The 18,959-nt window shown below is 36.2% G+C and overlaps 3 protein-coding genes across 4 annotated transcripts; 2 read left to right on the top strand and 1 right to left on the bottom strand.

Annotated features, from left to right (window-relative positions):
• The first annotated feature begins 1,934 nt into the window (after positions 1–1,934).
• LOC113775538 (zinc protease PQQL-like) lies at positions 1,935–11,893 on the top strand. Its single transcript, XM_027320467.1, has 21 exons — positions 1,935–2,318; positions 3,472–3,718; positions 3,823–3,948; positions 4,574–4,711; positions 4,818–4,952; positions 5,122–5,379; positions 5,445–5,582; positions 5,714–5,783; positions 5,871–6,084; positions 6,268–6,373; positions 7,131–7,364; positions 8,456–8,620; positions 8,699–8,848; positions 8,930–9,021; positions 9,217–9,298; positions 9,405–9,488; positions 9,566–9,682; positions 9,762–9,872; positions 9,979–10,059; positions 10,691–10,885; positions 11,217–11,893. The coding sequence occupies exons 1-21, from the start codon at positions 2,095–2,097 to the stop codon at positions 11,292–11,294; spliced, it is 3,045 nt and encodes a 1,014-aa protein (XP_027176268.1). The 5' UTR covers positions 1,935–2,094; the 3' UTR covers positions 11,295–11,893.
• Positions 11,894–12,535: 642 nt separating this feature from the next.
• Positions 12,536–14,588, top strand: LOC113774942 (60S ribosomal protein L31). 2 transcript variants are annotated; one of them, XM_027319604.1, is made up of 3 exons: positions 12,536–12,615; positions 12,774–12,883; positions 13,829–14,588. In XM_027319604.1, exons 2-3 carry the CDS (start codon positions 12,801–12,803, stop codon positions 14,106–14,108), a joined length of 363 nt encoding a protein of 120 aa, XP_027175405.1. In that variant the 5' UTR covers positions 12,536–12,615; positions 12,774–12,800; the 3' UTR covers positions 14,109–14,588. The 2 variants fall into 2 exon arrangements, with proteins under 2 accessions (XP_027175405.1, XP_027175406.1); XM_027319605.1 differs by having other exon boundaries at positions 12,595–12,667.
• Positions 14,589–15,218: 630 nt separating this feature from the next.
• Positions 15,219–17,894, bottom strand: LOC113774978. The gene is made up of 7 exons (XM_027319655.1): positions 17,692–17,894; positions 17,486–17,547; positions 17,301–17,384; positions 16,501–16,555; positions 16,185–16,320; positions 15,735–15,785; positions 15,219–15,658 (listed from the first exon to the last, which is right to left on the bottom strand). Exons 1-7 carry the CDS (start codon positions 17,789–17,791, stop codon positions 15,559–15,561), a joined length of 588 nt encoding a protein of 195 aa, XP_027175456.1. The 5' UTR covers positions 17,792–17,894; the 3' UTR covers positions 15,219–15,558.
• Between the last annotated feature and the right edge of the window lie 1,065 nt (positions 17,895–18,959).

Here is an 18,959-nt window from a genome sequence, read left to right as displayed (position 1 = left end):
TGTTGTTTTCTTTTCCTTAGTTTATTTTTCTCATGCCCACGAAGCTTTGAAGTTGCAAGATTGGAGCTTAAGTTCCTGCCTTTTGATTCTCATCATGCTTAAAGAGGTTCATGGTGGCTTTGTGCCATGAATTACGCCCACAAAGTTTGGAGTTGTTCGAATTCATATTCTTTTGATAAAATTATTCTTCAAGGCCTTAAGTTGCAGGTTAGATTTTTTTTTTTTTCAAATATTCCCAATCTTATAAAAGGGAGTGGAAAATGAGAGTCGAACTAAAACATTTAGATACATTGAATTTTGTCTCCACCAACTAAGTTGAGATTTGGGATGCAAATTAATGTTGAATTTTCAAATATTGTGATAATCCTATAAAGACTAGATAAAGTTGCTCAATCTGGTGGAAAAGTATTCGGCTACAGGGGTATTATCTAAATTCTTAAAAAAAAAAAAAAAAAAAAAACTAGTCGCCTAGGATATCCATATACTTATCAAAATAAGATATTTTCTTAAGCACTCGTTAATATGGATAAAAAACAAGTTACTTAATGAATGTACTAATTATTTCATCCTTGCAAAAACTATTTTTAAGAGATTCACATGTTAAATGACATGCTTGACCTTTTCCCTAAAAATGAATTCAGTAAACCAAGCACGTACATGTTGTTTAATTAGGATAATTAGAATATCATACATGATTTGGTTGGTTTGTCGCTTTTGTAATTTATTTTTTGAATTTTATTTTCTTAAGCACAAACAGTCATATCCAACTTAATTTTATCACACCTTTGTTTGTTTGTTTGTTTGAATGGTCTCTTTTATCATTTGTAAAATTCTTTCGTTACTAGAAGTTTTCTAAAATTAAAAACACCATCTCTTAAATGTTAAAATTCGCCAATTATGATAATTTTATCCATATTAACGAGTGTCCATTGAACATCCATTAGCAGCAGGAGGTTAAAATAATAAGAAGGGGATATCCTTACACCATTTGAAAGCGTTCTGGTTGGATTGCAGATATCATAAATTAGCAATCTACTTCAATCATCAATTTGGCAACTAATAATTCTAAACAAGCAATTTCTTCTCTTGGAATCATTCATTGCCTTTTGTTTGGCAGTAACGGTCTACTAAATAATCATACAAAGAATATTTAAATCCTACCAACTTATTTCTTGAAGATTTTGTGCAAAACTTTTTTTCTTTGAGTAAATTTTATATATACTGACAGTGTATACATTATCACAGTTGAATGTATCATACATATACAAAATTTGAATTTTAAATTCAAATTCGGATATATGTCATGCATCTAAAGGTGAAAGTATATACAATAGTGTCAGTGTATAAAAAATTAATTCTTTTTCTTTTTGGTCTGCATTGGCTTTTGATATTATTATTCCGAGGTCTTGTGTCAAGTTGAATCACAAACATCATCCAATTAAGCTGCAAGTCAACATTTGCATTTAATTTTTCTTTTGGGCGGTTGCCCTAGAGGAATGTGTTAAAGCATTACTGATCATATATAACATATTTTTATCTTCACATTTACCAATTTTTATTTAGTTTTTACTTTTTTTAAACGTATAACGAAAAGAAAGAGAGGGGAAAAAAACAATTACACTATTATGAAGCTCTTTCATATGCATTTTTTGGACTTTTTTTTTTCCTTTTCTTTTGACAAAACAAAAAACATTGAATCGATATGCCTAAAAGACAGCAAATTTTGGACATACAAATCATTTTGTTGCAAACATTGAATTGAGTTCACTAATTTTTGGAGGAAACCCAAAAAAAAAAAAAGGAAGTCCGAAGTCCCAACCTGCTTCCAAGATTAATCAAACCGAAGGGCAAAGTACAAGAAATGTCAAAAACGGCTCTCATCATAAGACAGGAAACCCGCAGCGTATTGCTGTAGATAACGCCACTCTGAGAAGATATTCCGTCCTTGCTCACAGCCCCCTCGCCCAAACCAAACCCCTCTCCCAAAAAAAAAAAACCGATAATAATTTTACCCCTTGAAAATTGCCCAGAATAGAAGAAAGCTAGTAATAAGTAGCACGGTATACTACAATTGTGATTTTAGAAACAGTAAAGATGGATTTGTTACCGCCAGCAGAGGCAGCTTCACCAGACCTGATGAAGAAACGGAAGAGTGGCTTTCGGTCCTTGAAACTAGTCGAGGTCGACATGGACGCCGTTTTAGCGGAAGAGCCCTTCGGAGTAGACTATGGCAGACTAGACAATGGCCTGACTTACTATGTCCGATCCAATCCAAAGCCTAGGATGAGAGCTGCTCTTGCCCTCGCTGTCAAGGCCGGGTTTGTTCTCTCTCTTCCCTCTGCTGCCATTTCTTCAATTTCTTGTTTGCAGTTAATTCCAGTGCAATTAATATGAATTGGGTTCTTCTGTATTTATTTTTAACGCATTGCATCTGAGAATAGAGTTTTTTCTTTTTTAAATATAGTAGAATTGTGCACATTGAGTTCTTTATAGTGGGTTGTATAGGTTTGTGTGTGTGTGTGTGTGTGTGCAGACTTCAGTTTTTGATCGTTATGTGGAAACGGGAGGATTTTTTTTTTTGGGTAAAAGCAATATGTTTTTACGTTCTCCCCTTGAATTTTTACACGTGTGTAAATATGTATGTCTGTATGTGATGGGGGAAGGGTTACCATGGATATGTGCATGTATGTTCAAAATGCTATCTTTGACACTAAAATATACGCCCGTATGTATATTCCTACAAGTTTAACTAAATAATGTCCTTTCATGGCTTAATGCATATGTATACAACCACAAGCCTTTGCCTAAACCTTTTTTATCTTTCTACAGCTATATGCAGTATTTTTGGAGCGATTTGGAAAATCAAGATTGTGGAATATGTGTACTTGTAAGTTTGTGATATATGCATGCGTCAAAATGCTGTCGTCTGTAGCTTATATATCCATGTAGTAAGTAGAATACAATTTGCAAAGGGGAGAAATGTGCGTATGTAATAGTAACTAGATAACCACAAGCCTATGTTGAGACCTTTTATATGTTTTAAACAGCTATATATATTATGTAAAGAATTTCTTTTGAAAGAAAGATGGTGCAATACATGTATGTGACAAAATGCTATTATTTCTTGTCTATACAGCCATATGTACTTGTGTGCTTGTATGTGCCAAAATGCTATCCTTTGTTGTCTGTACATCCATGGACAAGGATTATGCATAAGCGCAAGCCTAATGCATGACCTCTTATGTATTTCATCCAGCTAATCAGTAAGGAGAGGACAAGTTTTAAATAAAGATGGTGCAATATATGCATGTGTACCCATGTGCATTTTTCCTGGTTTTTTTTCTTTAATTTATGTCTGCTATGATGTGCTGGCGATGTGTGAAGCTAATTGAACTAGTTGACGTTTGAAAGGTGTGCATATTATTGGAATGACTGATATAGTTAGCAAGCTGAGTTTCTAATTCATGGCAGCTCAGTTTTGGAAGAGGAGGAAGAGCGTGGAGTTGCTCATATTGTTGAGCATCTTGCTTTCAGTGCTACTACAAATTACACGAATCATGATATCATCAAATTTCTTGAAAGCATTGGGGCAGAATTTGGTGCCTGTCAAAATGCTGTCACATCAGCTGATGAGACTGTTTATGAGCTGTTTGTTCCCATTGACAAGCCTGGACTACTGTCTCAGGCTATTTCGGTCTTGGCAGAATTCAGTATGGAGGTGCCAACAAGATTTTTCCTGTTCTAAAATATTGTCGAAAGTGTACGGGTATTTCCTTAATTTTCTGCTTGCGATTTCCAACTTTCTTTACTTCTATTACATAGGTCCGCGTGTCAATGGAAGATCTGGAAAAAGAAAGAGGAGCTGTCATGGAAGAGTATAGGGGGAATAGAAATGCTAATGGAAGGATGCAGGATGCCCATTGGATTCTTATGATGGAAGGTTCAAAGGTTGTTCTTCAACCCTGCTCCAATTCTTGTCCAGCCCACCTTACTTCCCTCTTGCTTTTACAAATTGTCCTCTACTCGATACATGGAGCTGTATGAAGTTCTGGTGCCTCTACAGAATTACTTGAGTGGATGAAAATAATAATTTTCCCATTGCTAATTTGATGCTTGACATTTAGCAGTTCTTTTTTATTTTCCCCCCTGATGCTTCTTCAGTTGTACAAAATCCAAATTTGGGCAGTAAGACTAACAAAAAACATAAGAAAGTGGATGGACAAAGATGAAAATTAAAAACTACTTTTCCCTTTTCTTTTAATATTTTAATTTTGTTATTGATTCATGTTTTCAATAATCTTTAGGAATCTTTTCTTGGAAACAGGTTTCGTTAAGTTGGATTAGCCTATTCTCTCGTGTTTCATTTCAATTAATTAATGGGTGGCAATAGTTTAGGCCACTAAAGAAAAAGGAAAGAATACATACTTGTTCATGAAGCTCAAAGGCCAAATATTTCATGTTTTGTTTATTTTTGGGGTCAGGGTTCAGGGTTCAGGGTTTGAACAATGACTTTTTATTCTCCTGCTGACTGGTTGTTTCATTTTGAAGATTAACACTTCTAATATGATTGTAGTATGCTGAGCGCTTACCCATTGGATTGGAAAAGGTAATACGTACAGTTTCACCTGAAACAGTGAAGGAGTTTTACAGAAAATGGTACCACCCGCAAAACATGTGCGTGATTGCTGTTGGAGATTTTCCTGATACACAGGTTTGAACATTTTCTGCTGTTTGATTCTGAGAGATAACCATGAAGTTGTTTGAAGTTAAGCCTTTGTGCATTGTAATTTTCTCCTCTCTTTTTCTCTTCATTGCAGGGTGTTGTTGACTTGATAAAAGCTCATTTTGGACACAAGTTTTCAGCTGCAGTCCCTCCAGTTATGCCATACTTCCCTGTTCCATGTCATGAAGAGCCACGCTTTTCATGCTTTGTGGAATCTGAAGCAGCTGGGGTCAGCTTTTCACTGCCCTTTATCCATTTGAGGATGCACTTATAAATTTCTTGTCTTCCTACTATACGTGAAAGACATCCTCTATGCATTAGTAATTTTTTTTTTTATTTAATAATTGGTTAGATAATACATACTAATAGATTTTTTTCCCCATTTGGCTTGTTAACAGTCAGCAGTGATGATTAGTTGCAAGATGGCTGTTGAAGAGCTTAGAACTGTGAAGGATTACCGAGATTTGCTGGCAGAGTCCATGTTTTTTCATGCTTTAAACCAGAGATTTTTTAAATTATCTCGTAAGAAGGATCCACCATATTTTTCGTGCTCAGCTGCTGCAGATGTCCTTGTTCATCCCTGTAAGGCATACATAATGACTTCATCATGTAAAGAGAAGGGGACCATTGAGGCACTGAAATCAATGCTCACTGAGGTATGCCTCTTTTGTGATCTTATCTAAGTACTTATTATACATTTCAGTGATACCTTCCATTTCAGGTTGCTAGGGTTCGTATGCATGGGTTCTCTGAACGTGAGATAACTGTTGTTCGTGCTTTGCTGATGTCAGAGATTGAATCTGCATATCTGGAGCGAGATCAGATGCAATCAACCAACTTGCGAGATGAATACTTGCAGGTAGTAGTTGGTTAATCTCTCTCCCTCTCTCTCTCTGCTTGGCTTCTTACCTATACTCTCTTATTAAAGGAAAACCCCAATGGTTTTGAAGCAATCCTTTTAAATCGCATGCCTTCACCTTTTACTTTCAGCATTTTCTTCGGAATGAACCTGTTGTTGGAATTGAGTATGAGGCTCAACTTCACAAAACTCTTTTACCCTGTGAGTATTTCTGAGTGCTTCATTTTAGGTAGCTAACAAGAACCCAAGCTTGAAACTAATTGCTCAGCCTTCTTTTTCTTTGACTAGATATTACGGCATCTGATGTATCCAGATATTCAGAGAACTTTATGACATCACATAGCTGTGTCATAAAGATAATTGAGCCTCATGCAACAGCCACAGTGGATGATTTGAAAGCTGTTGTTCTGAAGATCAATTCCCTTGAGAAAGAAGGGGGTATTTCTCCGTGGGATGATGAATACATTCCAGAAGAAATTGTTAGTACAAAGCCAAATCCAGGGTACATTTACCTTTCTGATTATCAAATATACTATGGATGAGTACGTTGTTTTAGTAATCTATCTTGTTAGGTTTTGGTGATATTTCTCCTTATCAACCAGTTTTTATATTGTCAGTTGCTATTTACAAGGTCATGCTGTCTAAATCTATTAACAATTATTGATTCAATTTTACTTTGTTTCAGGTCCATCATGCAGCAGCTTGAATATTCCAATATTGCAGCAACTGAGTTAGTTTTATCAAATGGCATGCGAGTTTGCTATAAATGCACTGACTTTTTTGACGACCAGGTATTATTAAATCTGATGAAATTTGTTTGATTTGAAACTCCATTCTGTTGTCGAGATTCTCAAGGAATAATGCATGTTAAGATTCAAGTCTTGGGGCAAGTTTGTCAAGTTCAGCTATTATTTTCTAAATGACACGGTCTGGAGTTGAATTAGTGAAACTTTTGATGTTATGATTTTCAGATTTGGCGAATTCTAGGATCATATTATAGCAGCATCTGCTAAAGAAAACATGAATAGTCCATTGCATAATTTTTGGGATCCATGTAAAGAGAGGAACACTTTGAAGGAGTTTAGGAAATCATTTTGCACCTTAAAGCTGATGATTGGAATTATTGTAGCTGGATAGATAGCTTCTCAAAGCTGGTGTATCTTTCTTCATTCTCTAGGAGTGTAGATGTATATAGAGAGGTGATATGTCTCATATTTTGGCTCCATTCCTTGGCCCAAAACAAAGACATAGAAAGAAGGAATGGAATTGGAGACTAATATATACCCAAGGAAAGCCTTGTAACTGTTACTTGATAATAGCTCCTGTTAAGAAACTTGATTCTGGAGGGTTGGAGCTTGCCTTAGACAAAGGTTCTCCTGCTATAATAAAAGAAAATAGTTAGAACTCTTGATGTTTAAATTACTTGGACTCTTCTGAAGAAGAATCTGAGTTATTTCTTATGAAAAAGATTTCTGTTAGATAGTTACTCCTGACAAGATTTCAAATTGCCATGAGCATGTTTTCATAATTAACTATTTGTTTAAATAGGTTTTATTCACAGGTTTCTCTTATGGGGGCTTATCTGAGCTTCCTGAAAGTGACTACTTCTCATGTTCAATGGGTCCAACAATTGCTGGAGAGATTGGTGTTTTTGGCTATAGACCTTCAGTGCTTATGGATATGCTTGCTGGGAAAAGAGCTGACGTTGGCACAAAGCTTGGTGCATATATGAGAACCTTTTCTGGTGATTGTTCACCTTCAGACTTGGAAACTGCCTTGCAGGTTGGTTTTGTTTGTTATAATATCTATTACATGGTCAGCACACCATGTAAAAGCATAGTCAGAGAGTTCTTGACACAGCATAACAGCTTGGCAGGCCAAACAGATTTTGTAGGGTAGGTTATGGCTTTAAAACTTGCAGTCTATAACAAGATTATAGGCAAATTGCAGGTGTCAAAATTCTCTAATTCTAATAGAACAGAAAGTTAAAGAAAATCACAGAAAGCACGCAAACAAGGAGGATATCAGATTAGGACACTTTAGGAATCACTTCTAGAAACCTCTAGGCATCTGCATCACTTTATAAGACAAAATTCTGCAGGGATATTATTAATGAAGGAAATCTGTCTTATCTTTGTGGAAACGAATGAGACTTGTGTACACTTAGACGTGACTCCTACTCTAATTAAAATTCTTAACTAGAATAGAATTATAGTAAAAGCTTGCTTATTCACCCCAAGACTGACAAATAAAATACTAATTACCACAAGTAATCACCAAACAGTAAATTAACATAAACATAAAATTCCCGTGAGGAGCCAAAATTACTGAAATATCCCTGGTAACTCAAATGAGAAGATAGACACATTAAGACTTAAACCAACTCCTAAATAGGTTGTTTGTGTTCAAAAGCACGCCAAATCAAAGCTTGGGCATTGGAAAAATCCTTGCCACACCTCTTATAAACCTTAGGTGATTCCTGCTGCTTATCTCTATCAGTTCTGTTGTTCAATTTTCCAGATTTATTCTTTACTTCTTTAACGTAATCCATAGTTGATTTTGTGAGAGGAATAACAAGCATCATTTTTTAGTTTTTTTATTTGTTCTGGGTAGAAAAAGCAGTAGATTAGATGATTGTAGACGGATTTATGCATTGGAGACTGCAACTTTGTTTCTAACCCAGATTTCATGAGCATCGATACCTGTTTTGTTGAATGAATAGCTTCTCTGTGCCCCTTTGTATTTAATTCAATTTTTTGGGTGTAGGACTAATAAATTTTGGATTTGCTTTCACTTGTATCCTAAATATTTCACCATTTAATGTTTATCATATTGTGTCCAGTTTTAATCTTTTTCATTTACATTCTTTCCAGCTTGTATATCAACTTTTTACAACAAACCTGGAACCAGGAGAAGAAGATGTTAATATTGTGATGCAAATGGCAGAAGAAGCAGTGCGTGCTCAAGAAAGAGACCCTTATACTGCATTTGCAAATCGTGTCAGGGAACTCAATTATGGGAACTCTTATTTCTTCAGAGTGAGTGATGAAGTAATTTTGGATCTTTTAGCAGTTTGTCCCATTTATCCAACTTATAAGTTGAACATTTTCCTGCAGCCAATAAGAATCAGTGACCTTCGAAAAGTTGATCCATTTAAAGCATGTCAATTTTTTAACAATTGCTTCAAGGATCCATCTACTTTTACTGTGGTGATTGTTGGGAATATTGAGCCTGCTATCGCATTGCCACTGATATTGCTGTATTTGGTAAGTCACTTCCCTTTCTGAAGGATATTTGAGTTAGGAAAACCAAGCATCTCTATTAAAGGTATACATTTCATCATGCAGGGAGGGATACCTAGGCCTCTTGAGCACATTTTAAGTTTCCACCGCGACGAACTCAAAGGCTTGCCATTCACTTTCCCTTCAACCATAATTAGGTATCTGTAGTTGTATACTGTTTGCGCATAGTAAAAGAATAGAATGTTTTACTTTTCTTTTTTTTGCATAGGAACCTCGTCCATCTTGTGTCATTGGATACATGACTGTGTAATAGCTTTATCTTTACACATGAATAAGATGGACATGTTCTCTCAAAAGCCAAAAGCTAATGTAAATGTTGCATTTGGTTGTAGAGAAGCTGTTCACAGCCCTATGGTTGAAGCACAGTGTTTGGTCCAGCTATGCTTTCCTGTTGAGCTAAAGAATGAAAATATGGTAAGTACATTCTTCGTTTGTAATGGACTTGGTTGTTCCAGTTGCCCAGAGATTCTGTTTTTTCTGGTGATTTCCAAATTGAATTCTTCTCCCCTTGAAATGTCAGATGGAAGATGCCCACCTCGTTGGCTTTCTGAGCAAGCTTCTGGAAACCAAGATATTACAAGTCCTCCGCTTTAAGCATGGACAGGTTTCATAGCTCTTCTTTGCTTTATTATCTGCAAAGTGTCTTGTCTATGGCCTCAATCATGTTATATTGTTTATCAGATTTACTCTGTCGGCGTTTCTGTCTTCCTTGGTGGCAATAAACCCTCAAGAGTTGGTAATGTTCGTGGGGACATTAGTATCAATTTCTCTTGTGATCCAGACATCTCATCTGCATTGGTAATTGGTTTCTTCCCTTACAAATTTGGGTAGTTTTTCGTGATTAAGCAAAAATTCTATTTTGCCCTATTTTGCCCAGGTGGATCTTGCTTTGGCTGAGATACTTCGTCTTCAAGATGAAGGCCCTTCAGATGATGATGTCTTAAGCATTCTTGAAATTGAACAAAGGGCTCATGAAAATGGATTGCAGGTCAAATTTATCAATTATATTTTTTGCTAATAATGGTTAGAAAGGAACTGCAAAATTCCTTATATTTTTGAACTTTGACAAACTCACCAATTTTCTGCTTCATCAGGAGAATTTCTACTGGCTGGATAGGATTTTGCGTAGCTACCAGTCAAGGATATATTGTGGTGATGTTGGTGCTTCTTTTCAGGTTGGTGTCTTTATGCTGATATGGCGAATTTCAATATCAGTGGTTTTCATGTTTTGCTTGTGCTATGTCATTGGCATGAGCAAGGACTTTGTTGGAAAAGTATCTTTGAAACTTATTGCCATACTGACATTATCGAGTACAAGCAATAAGGGCTAGAAGGATTAAAACCTTTCTTTTTCGAGTGATGCAAATATTTTCTTATGATTTTGGGATTTGAAGCATTATATCCAGATTATGTGTATTGACTGCTTGAAGAATTGAAATTATCCTGTTTATGTTTTCTTTGTAAGTCCACATCTTGAGTTCATTTTTCTGAAACGATTAATAAAGCAAAAGAAAAAGAATTAACCCTGTCTAGAAAGTTTGCTATAGGTTTTTTGCTACTGGAGTGCATTTTTCTTCTGAACAACTTGACACGTTACAGTATTAAACTGAGGGTAGCAGTCATTACACTTTCGTTTCAGGGGAGTTCATCTGCTTTAAGCAAACTGTAAAAGTTACCAATCACAAATCATGTGCCAGTCAAGGTTCTATATGATTTTCTAATTGTACTGCTCTCCAAAATTGTTATCTGTGAACCGTGTGTAGAATTTGTTAGAAAGATGCTTTTTAAGTATGATTCTCTGTGTAGGTTCAAGATGAGGGACGTTCCAAAGTAAGAAACTCATTGAGACCATCAACAGCACAGCTAGCTCTGCAGAGAATTTTACCTTTTCCTTGCATCAAGCAATACACGGTTGTAATTCTAATGCCTCAGGCATCTCGTTGGAAAAGGTTAAAGTCATTTATCAGATCTGGCAGAAAACACTATGGTAGGGATGCAAAGGTCAGTCACTGTATCTAATTCCTGGTGGTCGACTTTTTGTTCACATGAAATATTCTGCACACATGCTGTCTGCAGCTTCAACGTTCTTGTTATATATAATTTTATCCTTTATACTACTTGAAGGTGCTTGCTCTAAATTTGAGAACTGCATCTTATTAACTGTTTTTTGAGTAGGTACTTGTAATCAGAGTTTTCAGGAGCACCTACTATCATTTTATGTTTGGTTGCCTTCTTCAACAGAACTACCATTTAACTAATTGATTAACCTTGGCATCTTCCTATTATCTCCAGGAAGCTACTTTTTAACTTTAGTACTCAATTATTGGTGCAGTTTTTGGCTGGCATTGCTGGCTTGGCAGTTTTGGGTCTAAGTTTATGGAGGTACTCACGAAGTACACTGAGATCATAGCGAAAGTTGTTCTCCTCTTCCCAACCAGATTACAATGTCGTCGTCAGACTTATAGTGGACTATGAGTCGGCATGCTTGTTCACATAAGGTGGATGGCACATTCAACAAACAAGAAATAATCCTTGAAGAATTGGACTAGTCTTCAGGTGGAGGAGCACTTCAAATTCTTTTGGAGATGATTGAAGCTTGGACTTTCAGTTTATACTGCATATATAAGTTGATATACTAGAATATTAGTAGACAACATTTATGAGACACGTGGAGGTGATCAATAAACCTGGGAAGTGAGTGCACCGTCAACATTATTAGGCCTGATCAGAATACAAGGTAGGATAGCAGCTGTGTGCAATGTATCATAGAGATTGCCTGGTCCGTAAAGATCAGGGATGTTAGTTAATGTACTATTTTGGATATTCTATGAATTCGAATGTGTACAATGCTTCACTGTTATTGATGGGGTTTTGAACAGATTTAACATGGAAAGTTGGCGTGCTCACAGATTGTGCGAGCGAGAGAGACTTCATCATCATCATCACTGTAATGCGAATGACGATTCTTACAGGAATAAAATTGCTTGAGCACTCACTATTTCTGCTTCATCGAATATTAGAGGCCCGCCCTCAGTTTCCTACTACGCTACATTGTGGAGTAAGAACTCCCAAGAATTCTCTTTCTTCATCCCCAGTCGAATCACTGTTTGCAGCTCAGGAATCTATTTATCATCAAGGCAAAAAGAGTAAAGAAAAGAAGTTGGAAAAAGAATTTGCAAACTGCCACAAGACAGACGTCCCAGACTCCCAATTAATGAATCAGACTTGCATTCCCAGAATTTGCGGGTGTTGACAATCTCAATCCTAAAATTAACCGTCAGCCTTTGGATTGGTGGCCAGCACCAAGTCCTTAAGGCTTGATGAGGTGGGAAATCAAGAGTTCAATCCTTGCCTTTCACGAAGTCCTTAAGGCTAGATTGATGCGTAGTGCATCCATCTGGTTTGATGATGGTTCAGTCTTTATTGGCTTCCAGTAGGTTCAGTTGGGTCTCTCCCTTATATTAGGATAGAGTAGGATTATAAAGATAAAGTAACGATTGACCAAAAAAAAAAAAAAACAATCGATCCTAAAATTAAGTTTGGTTGGGCCGAGAAAAAATCTGTGGCAAGGCGGCCCAATATAAAGAATCCACAAATTATCAGTTCACGGGCCGGCCCATCATCAACACTACCAGCATTCACCCGTCAGTAGCCCTAGTAGTTGAAAGGGTCTAACCCCTCCCAATCATCCACGTCTTACAACTGGTTTGCCGCCTCGCTCCAGTGTTGAGGTCTCTTGTAGTCTTTCTCCCGCTCTCTTCTCGCCCCTTTCCACCAGCGCATGTATCTGAGAAGCACACACATTCTAATTTCTTCTCAGATTATTAGAATTGCTTCCGAGCAAACAAAATATTGATAATCTGTGTTTTCGTTGTTTGTACTGATGCAGTGTTAAACAAGCAGAGGGGCAAAGAAAATGGTGGACAAAACTAAAGGAAGAAAAGAGGAGGTGGTTACCAGGGAGTATACCATCAACCTCCACAAGCGCTTGCATGGCTGGTAATTTTACCACGCACAGAAAATTTCACCTATGCCCTTCTCCTGTTCTGTCTTTTTTGTGAAAATTTAGACTTGCCTTCGTGACAATTTATTTCAATGATGTGTTTTTTTTTAAGTCGAGGAAGGGTCTTGATCGTTAGGATTGATAAGATAGTTCTTATTTACTTTCCGAAATAGAATTTATTTTCGTGGTAGCTCTGGATAATAAGTTGCAGCTTCAGTAAATGGGAATGGGAAGGGAACCAGTTGTGGTGTCTTTGTCAATTCTGTAGGATTTAACCCTTTTTAGTTGTTGTTATTGGTCAAGTTTTATGGTAGTTCTTGTCATTTGTCCTAGGTGTTTTGGTTTAGCTGTAATCCAAAACTTTGACGCTGATCACTCTGTCATTTGTTGTTTCCTTCATGACACACGCAAAATGTCCTCTACTCGGGTCAAGGCTTTTGATTTGTTGATGTCCTTTCATGATTAACCAATAAAAAGACGGTTTTGTTCTGAATTTAGGAGTGTTTCTATTTTCATGAATTTTAAGGAAAGGTGAGATAAAAGAACTTGAAACTTTACCAGCCTGTGTTTGGTTTGAGCTGTGGAGTTTGTTTTCACAAGAGCAACAATTCTTGCAGTTTATATCCTGTAATTTTTGGAGGAAAATTTCTATGCTTGTCTGACTTTGTTGACAAATCCATTTCTTTGAAACTTTTTTCTGCTCAAACAGACCAAAAATACAATTAATTCCCTTTATTGCTTTTCTTCTTAAAAAAAAAGGTTTCATACACAATGCCGTCCTTTAAAAATGTGCATCACTTGGCGTTGTTTGTGGCTTGACAAATTATGGCTGCTTTGATGGATGGTACTTGCAATACAGTATTTTGGTCATTGACGTTTGTCATCCATGTTGCTCTATTTTGTTGCTTGGGTTAATTGTGCGGTCTTATCATGGTTAACAGCACTTTCAAAAAGAAAGCTCCTAAAGCCATTAAGGAGATCAGAAGATTTGCACAGAAAGCCATGGGGACAACAGATGTCAGAGTGGATGTGAAGCTGAACAAGTACATCTGGAGCAGGGGGATCCGAAGTGTCCCAAGACGTGTCAGAGTTTGTATCGCTCGCAAAAGGAATGATGATGAGGATGCGAAAGAAGAGCTTTACTCTCTTGTTAATGTTGCAGAGATCCCACTTGAAGGGCTGAAGGGACTGGGTACCAAGATTATTGAAGATGATGAATAGTCTATTACATTTGACTGGAATGATACATTAAAGTTTTTGTTACTTTTCTTCGTCCATGAGATGGATTTGGTTTTTTCACAGTTTATTCTGTTCTTAAATTACCAGAGTGCGTGGCTTATTCAGATGATGTTGCTGCAATACATGTTTTTTGGCTAGGAAGCTGCAAGTTTTGATGCTTTGTCCTTGTCAAGCAATTCTCTTTCAATGCTGAGTTTAAGTTATTTTCTGTGGCTGCCGAACTGGGACTTTTTTGCTGTATATGCTGCCAGTTATGTTTGGAATGCATCTAGAACCAAAGCAACTCAGGATATGCACTTTTATGCTCAAGCGAGCCTAATAGAGTTGAACAGCGGCTTTGATTGGTTACTTCGAAGGCCGAATTCCAAGCGAGAGTTTGTTAAATCTGAGCTTTGAGTGAGCATCTTAAATTTTTACATGTAAATTTCAAGTTCTATGCTTATTAAGCCAAGTTAAAGCTGAGTTTGAATCTAACACATTTTATTTATTCACGCAAGCTTGGTTATTTTATTCGAGTGGCTTGATTAGCAATGAAGCTGTAGCTGTGTCATAAAACCTGGCAGATTCGTTGCTATGTGATGTAAATTCAGCAGATACTTATATTTTCGTAAGCTTTTGTTCCAAAGAAATTATTCAGCATTTGCGTATCCAGCTAGTTATTCAGTTGTCATTTCTAGACGAGCTTTTGTTCAAAAAGAATTATTCAGCATTTGCGTTGTCTAGCTAGTTATTCAATTCTCATTTCTAGCATTCGATGTAAATACGAAGAAGCTATTTTCATGGCGATGTGGCAATCACATTGTTGTTGTGACTGGCCTATGATCAAGTACAAGCCTTCGTAGATGATTGGAGTTCTGAGAGCTAAGCCTTCACTGGCTATCCACTCAAAAGAAAAAGCAGAACTAGTAAATACCACACTCAATCCCACAAGACGTCTAAAATACACGGGAATTGGCATTCAAGCACAGAAATGGTACCAGGTCCATGCTTTGCAACCAGTCATTTTGTCTCTTAGCCAAGTATTAGCGAACCAGTCTGGCAAGTGATACCTTTTGAAGGCTTTTCAAGCACAAGCACAACTTACAGCATGGGTATAGAACCGGGATATTTGATTGAATTCTGAAATACCAATATGTGAACGAAAGCAAAAGAACCATAAAATACTAAACAAAAAATTCTGTGAAACCGTCAGTCGAGCTAAGCTATGTTAGGATGTGCACTAGTTGACCATACAATCACAAAAGACAAGATGCTTCTACCACGGAAAATGATGCATCTTGACAAGTAACCGTTCTACAAAGTAACCATTCGACTTGAGGACCAGTGAAGCCGGTCCTCTTGCCAAAGAAGCCAACTTCTCTTCACTGAAGAATCAGAAGATTGTTGTGTATGTGTTTTATCTGTTCATTTTTAACAATGATCCAAGCGGAACTTAACTGGCCTTGTAAGAATACATATATCCTCGAAGTTTTCTAACTTCTTCAGATGACTCATTCAGTAAATGGTCAACATAAAGGCAGACTCCAGCTCCACTGCAATTTCAGGGAACCATGTTCTGCTCATTTACTCAATAAAGAATTAAGTTAGCATAGTTCAAAGCAAGCTCACCTGAGGGGACCTAGAGGAAGCCACAAAACATCCCATCTATACTTTGACAATCTGTGAAATAAAGGAAACAAACATTAAGTCTTCATTTAGATCAGATTTATAATCAGTCAAGTTTGAATGCAGTTGCTTGTTTACTAAAATATGAGACAACTTATTTTTATGAAAGTTTTGTGCATTATATTGTGAAACCCCAATACTAATTGCAACTACGGCTAAGTTCAAGTAACTTTCATCCTTGATTAAGGAAAAGAGATATAAAAAAGTCGGTTATTCTACCATTCTTTACAATGTTCTTCAGATCAGATAATAATTGCAACTATGGCCAAGTTCAGATTAAGTGAAGGAGATGTGAAAAAAGTTGGTTATTCTACTATTCTTCACAATGTCTTCTGACCAGATTGCAATTGAGCTGGCGCATACAGACTTTTGCAGAGTCAGGTAATAACCAACCTCAGCATGTGATGTAACCAGAAAAACATCAATAGTAAGCCAGGACAGCAGGAGGACCAAAGCCATCGGCGACGGTGCTTCGAGTTATGCAGTAACCCCTTAATGGCCAGGAAGCACACCAAAACGGCTGCCCAATCTGCCATATATTCCAAGTCAACACTAAGGGGAGCAAAAAAAATTGAGTTTTTTCAATATGATTGCAAATTCTTAAGTAGCACATCATATGTGTCAAAAATTCCAATTACTTAATATCATCTTAGTTAGAGATCAGTTGACATATAGCTGCTTGCGGATAGGAGCAAAAGAGGAAACCAACCTGCTGTTATGATGCTCCATGAGTCAACCTCGTACATAAAATAAGCATGATAGCGCTGTTCATCAGTAGACAAAAGAATGGGCATTGAACACTTATATTGAGCACTTAATAGGATATAAAACCGTTCGAGAGCATTGCGTGGTACATTTCATTGGTCTCCTTGCTATCATCTACAAAAACCTAGATGTGACTTTTGAAAATTTTCAACTTAACAATTTAATGTCCTTGGGGAAAGTACTGTGAAATAAAGAAAATTAATGCATTCTGTATTAGCTGGAACTTTACATATGATGATAAATTACCAACTTGATACGCAGGCTAAGATGAGGGTTTTGGCGGATGTCTATTATGCAGATTATGCAGCAACATGGAAAAAAAGAAACTGTTGGAAGATCAGTTGTCATAACTTTTCATCCCTTCCCAACCCCTGCCAACTAAAATTTGTTAACTCATGATGAGTTTTTAAAGCTACAAATGCAAGAGAAAGGTGAGCAAATTCTACTTAACTTCATTTCCTGGCTAATAAACTTACAAAACAAACAAAGAATTAGTTCTCCTAGCGAACTTGCTTAACAAAAAATTGGTGAGATATTAAGTCCTAGGCAGCCTAGAAGGTGAGAACAAGCCGATTTACCCCAAATGCTAAATTCAAAGCATCTATTGGTTATTCAATTTTGTCCCAATGAAGTTCCAATTTCTTAAGCAAACTTACAAATTGATGTATACATGTAAGAGACATCTGTACATCCTGCACTGTAATGTTTGTAAAGGAGGAAAAGAAATTCTAGTGAAGCAAATACCAATTCCCATGGAAAAAAGGCCTGGTGATAAATTGAGTATACAAGAAACACCACGTAGCAGAAAAGTAGGCCAGCAAACACGCTCTACAATTGAGAAGACCAGAAAAAAATAGAAAAAGAATATATGAGATGATAAATTGAGACGGAAAACAATACAAAAATCGATTGCAAAGTAGAGAAATAACCCTCCAAAGAAGAGACTGTTGAGCTTGACTACTCTCTAATGATCTGACCAGATCCTCTTGTTCTGCATATCCAAATTGCAACAACATGAATAACCTTAAAATATACTTACAAAATACAAAAAGCAACAACCAAAGTTCCGCTGAGATTAGCTTTTTTTTTCATAATTATTCCCGAACTGAAAATGGAGAGGAAAATAGAGGAATACCTTGAGGGTCCATGGGACGGGAATCATCGCGAGTGGGAAGAGAGAGATTATCATCCTCATCCCCCGATTTCCTCCATTTCCTCGTTAGCTTCTGCATCATCAATTTTGTGTAATCCCCACCACAATCTCTCTTCTCTTCCAGTAAGTTACTGATTCAGTCTAGTTTTATTCTTTCATTCTCTGCTGGATAATCAAACTGGCTCACCACGACGTCGTGGTGACGCATCTAAATGTGTATAGTATAATGCCGATAATTAATCGGGTTAATTACACTTTGTCCCACCAGCTTTTAAACACTTTATTAACATGTACACTTTGCTTTTTCAAAAAAAAAAAAAAAAAAAGTATACTTTGCCCTTGAAGAAGACTAGTCAAGATTGAAAATCTTTAACTCTATAAAAAATTAATAAAATAAGAGATTAAATGTTACGATAAGATTGCTTCTTTCGTTGTTGAAATCTTTTTTTTTTAAGTAACGATTAACTTTTTATACATTAATACTATAGTAATTTTTTGGCATTAGTAGCAGTCATGTTTAAATTTCAAACTTAAATTCATGTGTATGTGGCATGGTTTAAACTTGCTCGTATAAAAAAAATTATATATTAAACGTGTATAAAAAAGTTATCCTTTTAATAAACTGTCTAATATCTACTATTTTTACCCTTTTACTGTTAAAAAAGGTGAAATTTGATTAATCTATTTTGCTCATCTATATTTAAAAATACTAAGTCGAGTCACAAGTAGCATTTGTTTCTGAAGTCAAATAATCTTCTTTATGGTTTTAATATTGGTTTTAACTGGTCAAAAATATAAAAATGAAAATTCTTCAAAAAAAATTGCTACGAAAGTGCAACTAGTAGATTGACCCTAAACATACCCAAAATTCTGGTTTGGATTGCCATTTTCTAGATTTTCTATATAAATATATACTGTAATAATTTGATATATGTGAGATAAAAAGTGTTTGAAAAATGTGATCACAAAAAAACGTAAAAATTTTTCTTCAGAAAACTTCAATCCAAAATCTGTGAGGTGAAAGAAGCAACCGGAAACTCCCTACCTTGAATTTCAATTCTATTATTTTGACCAAAAAAAAAATTGCAATTATGTTCTTGTCAGTTTGCCTTCTAGATGTTGTTAATTGTGTACAATTTGCAGACATTATTTAAAATTTGCTAATTCTATACAAATTGTCGGACAGTATCAAAAGATACATAATTTGTCAAACACTATTAAATCATACAAAATACTAATGTCCAACTTCA

Source organism: Coffea eugenioides, chromosome 6 (assembly GCF_003713205.1).
Source record: "Coffea eugenioides isolate CCC68of chromosome 6, Ceug_1.0, whole genome shotgun sequence".
NCBI classification, from domain to species: domain Eukaryota; kingdom Viridiplantae; phylum Streptophyta; class Magnoliopsida; order Gentianales; family Rubiaceae; genus Coffea; species Coffea eugenioides.
The sequence above is the reverse complement of the archived record's forward strand: the minus strand, read 5'-3'. Positions and strand labels throughout refer to the sequence as shown.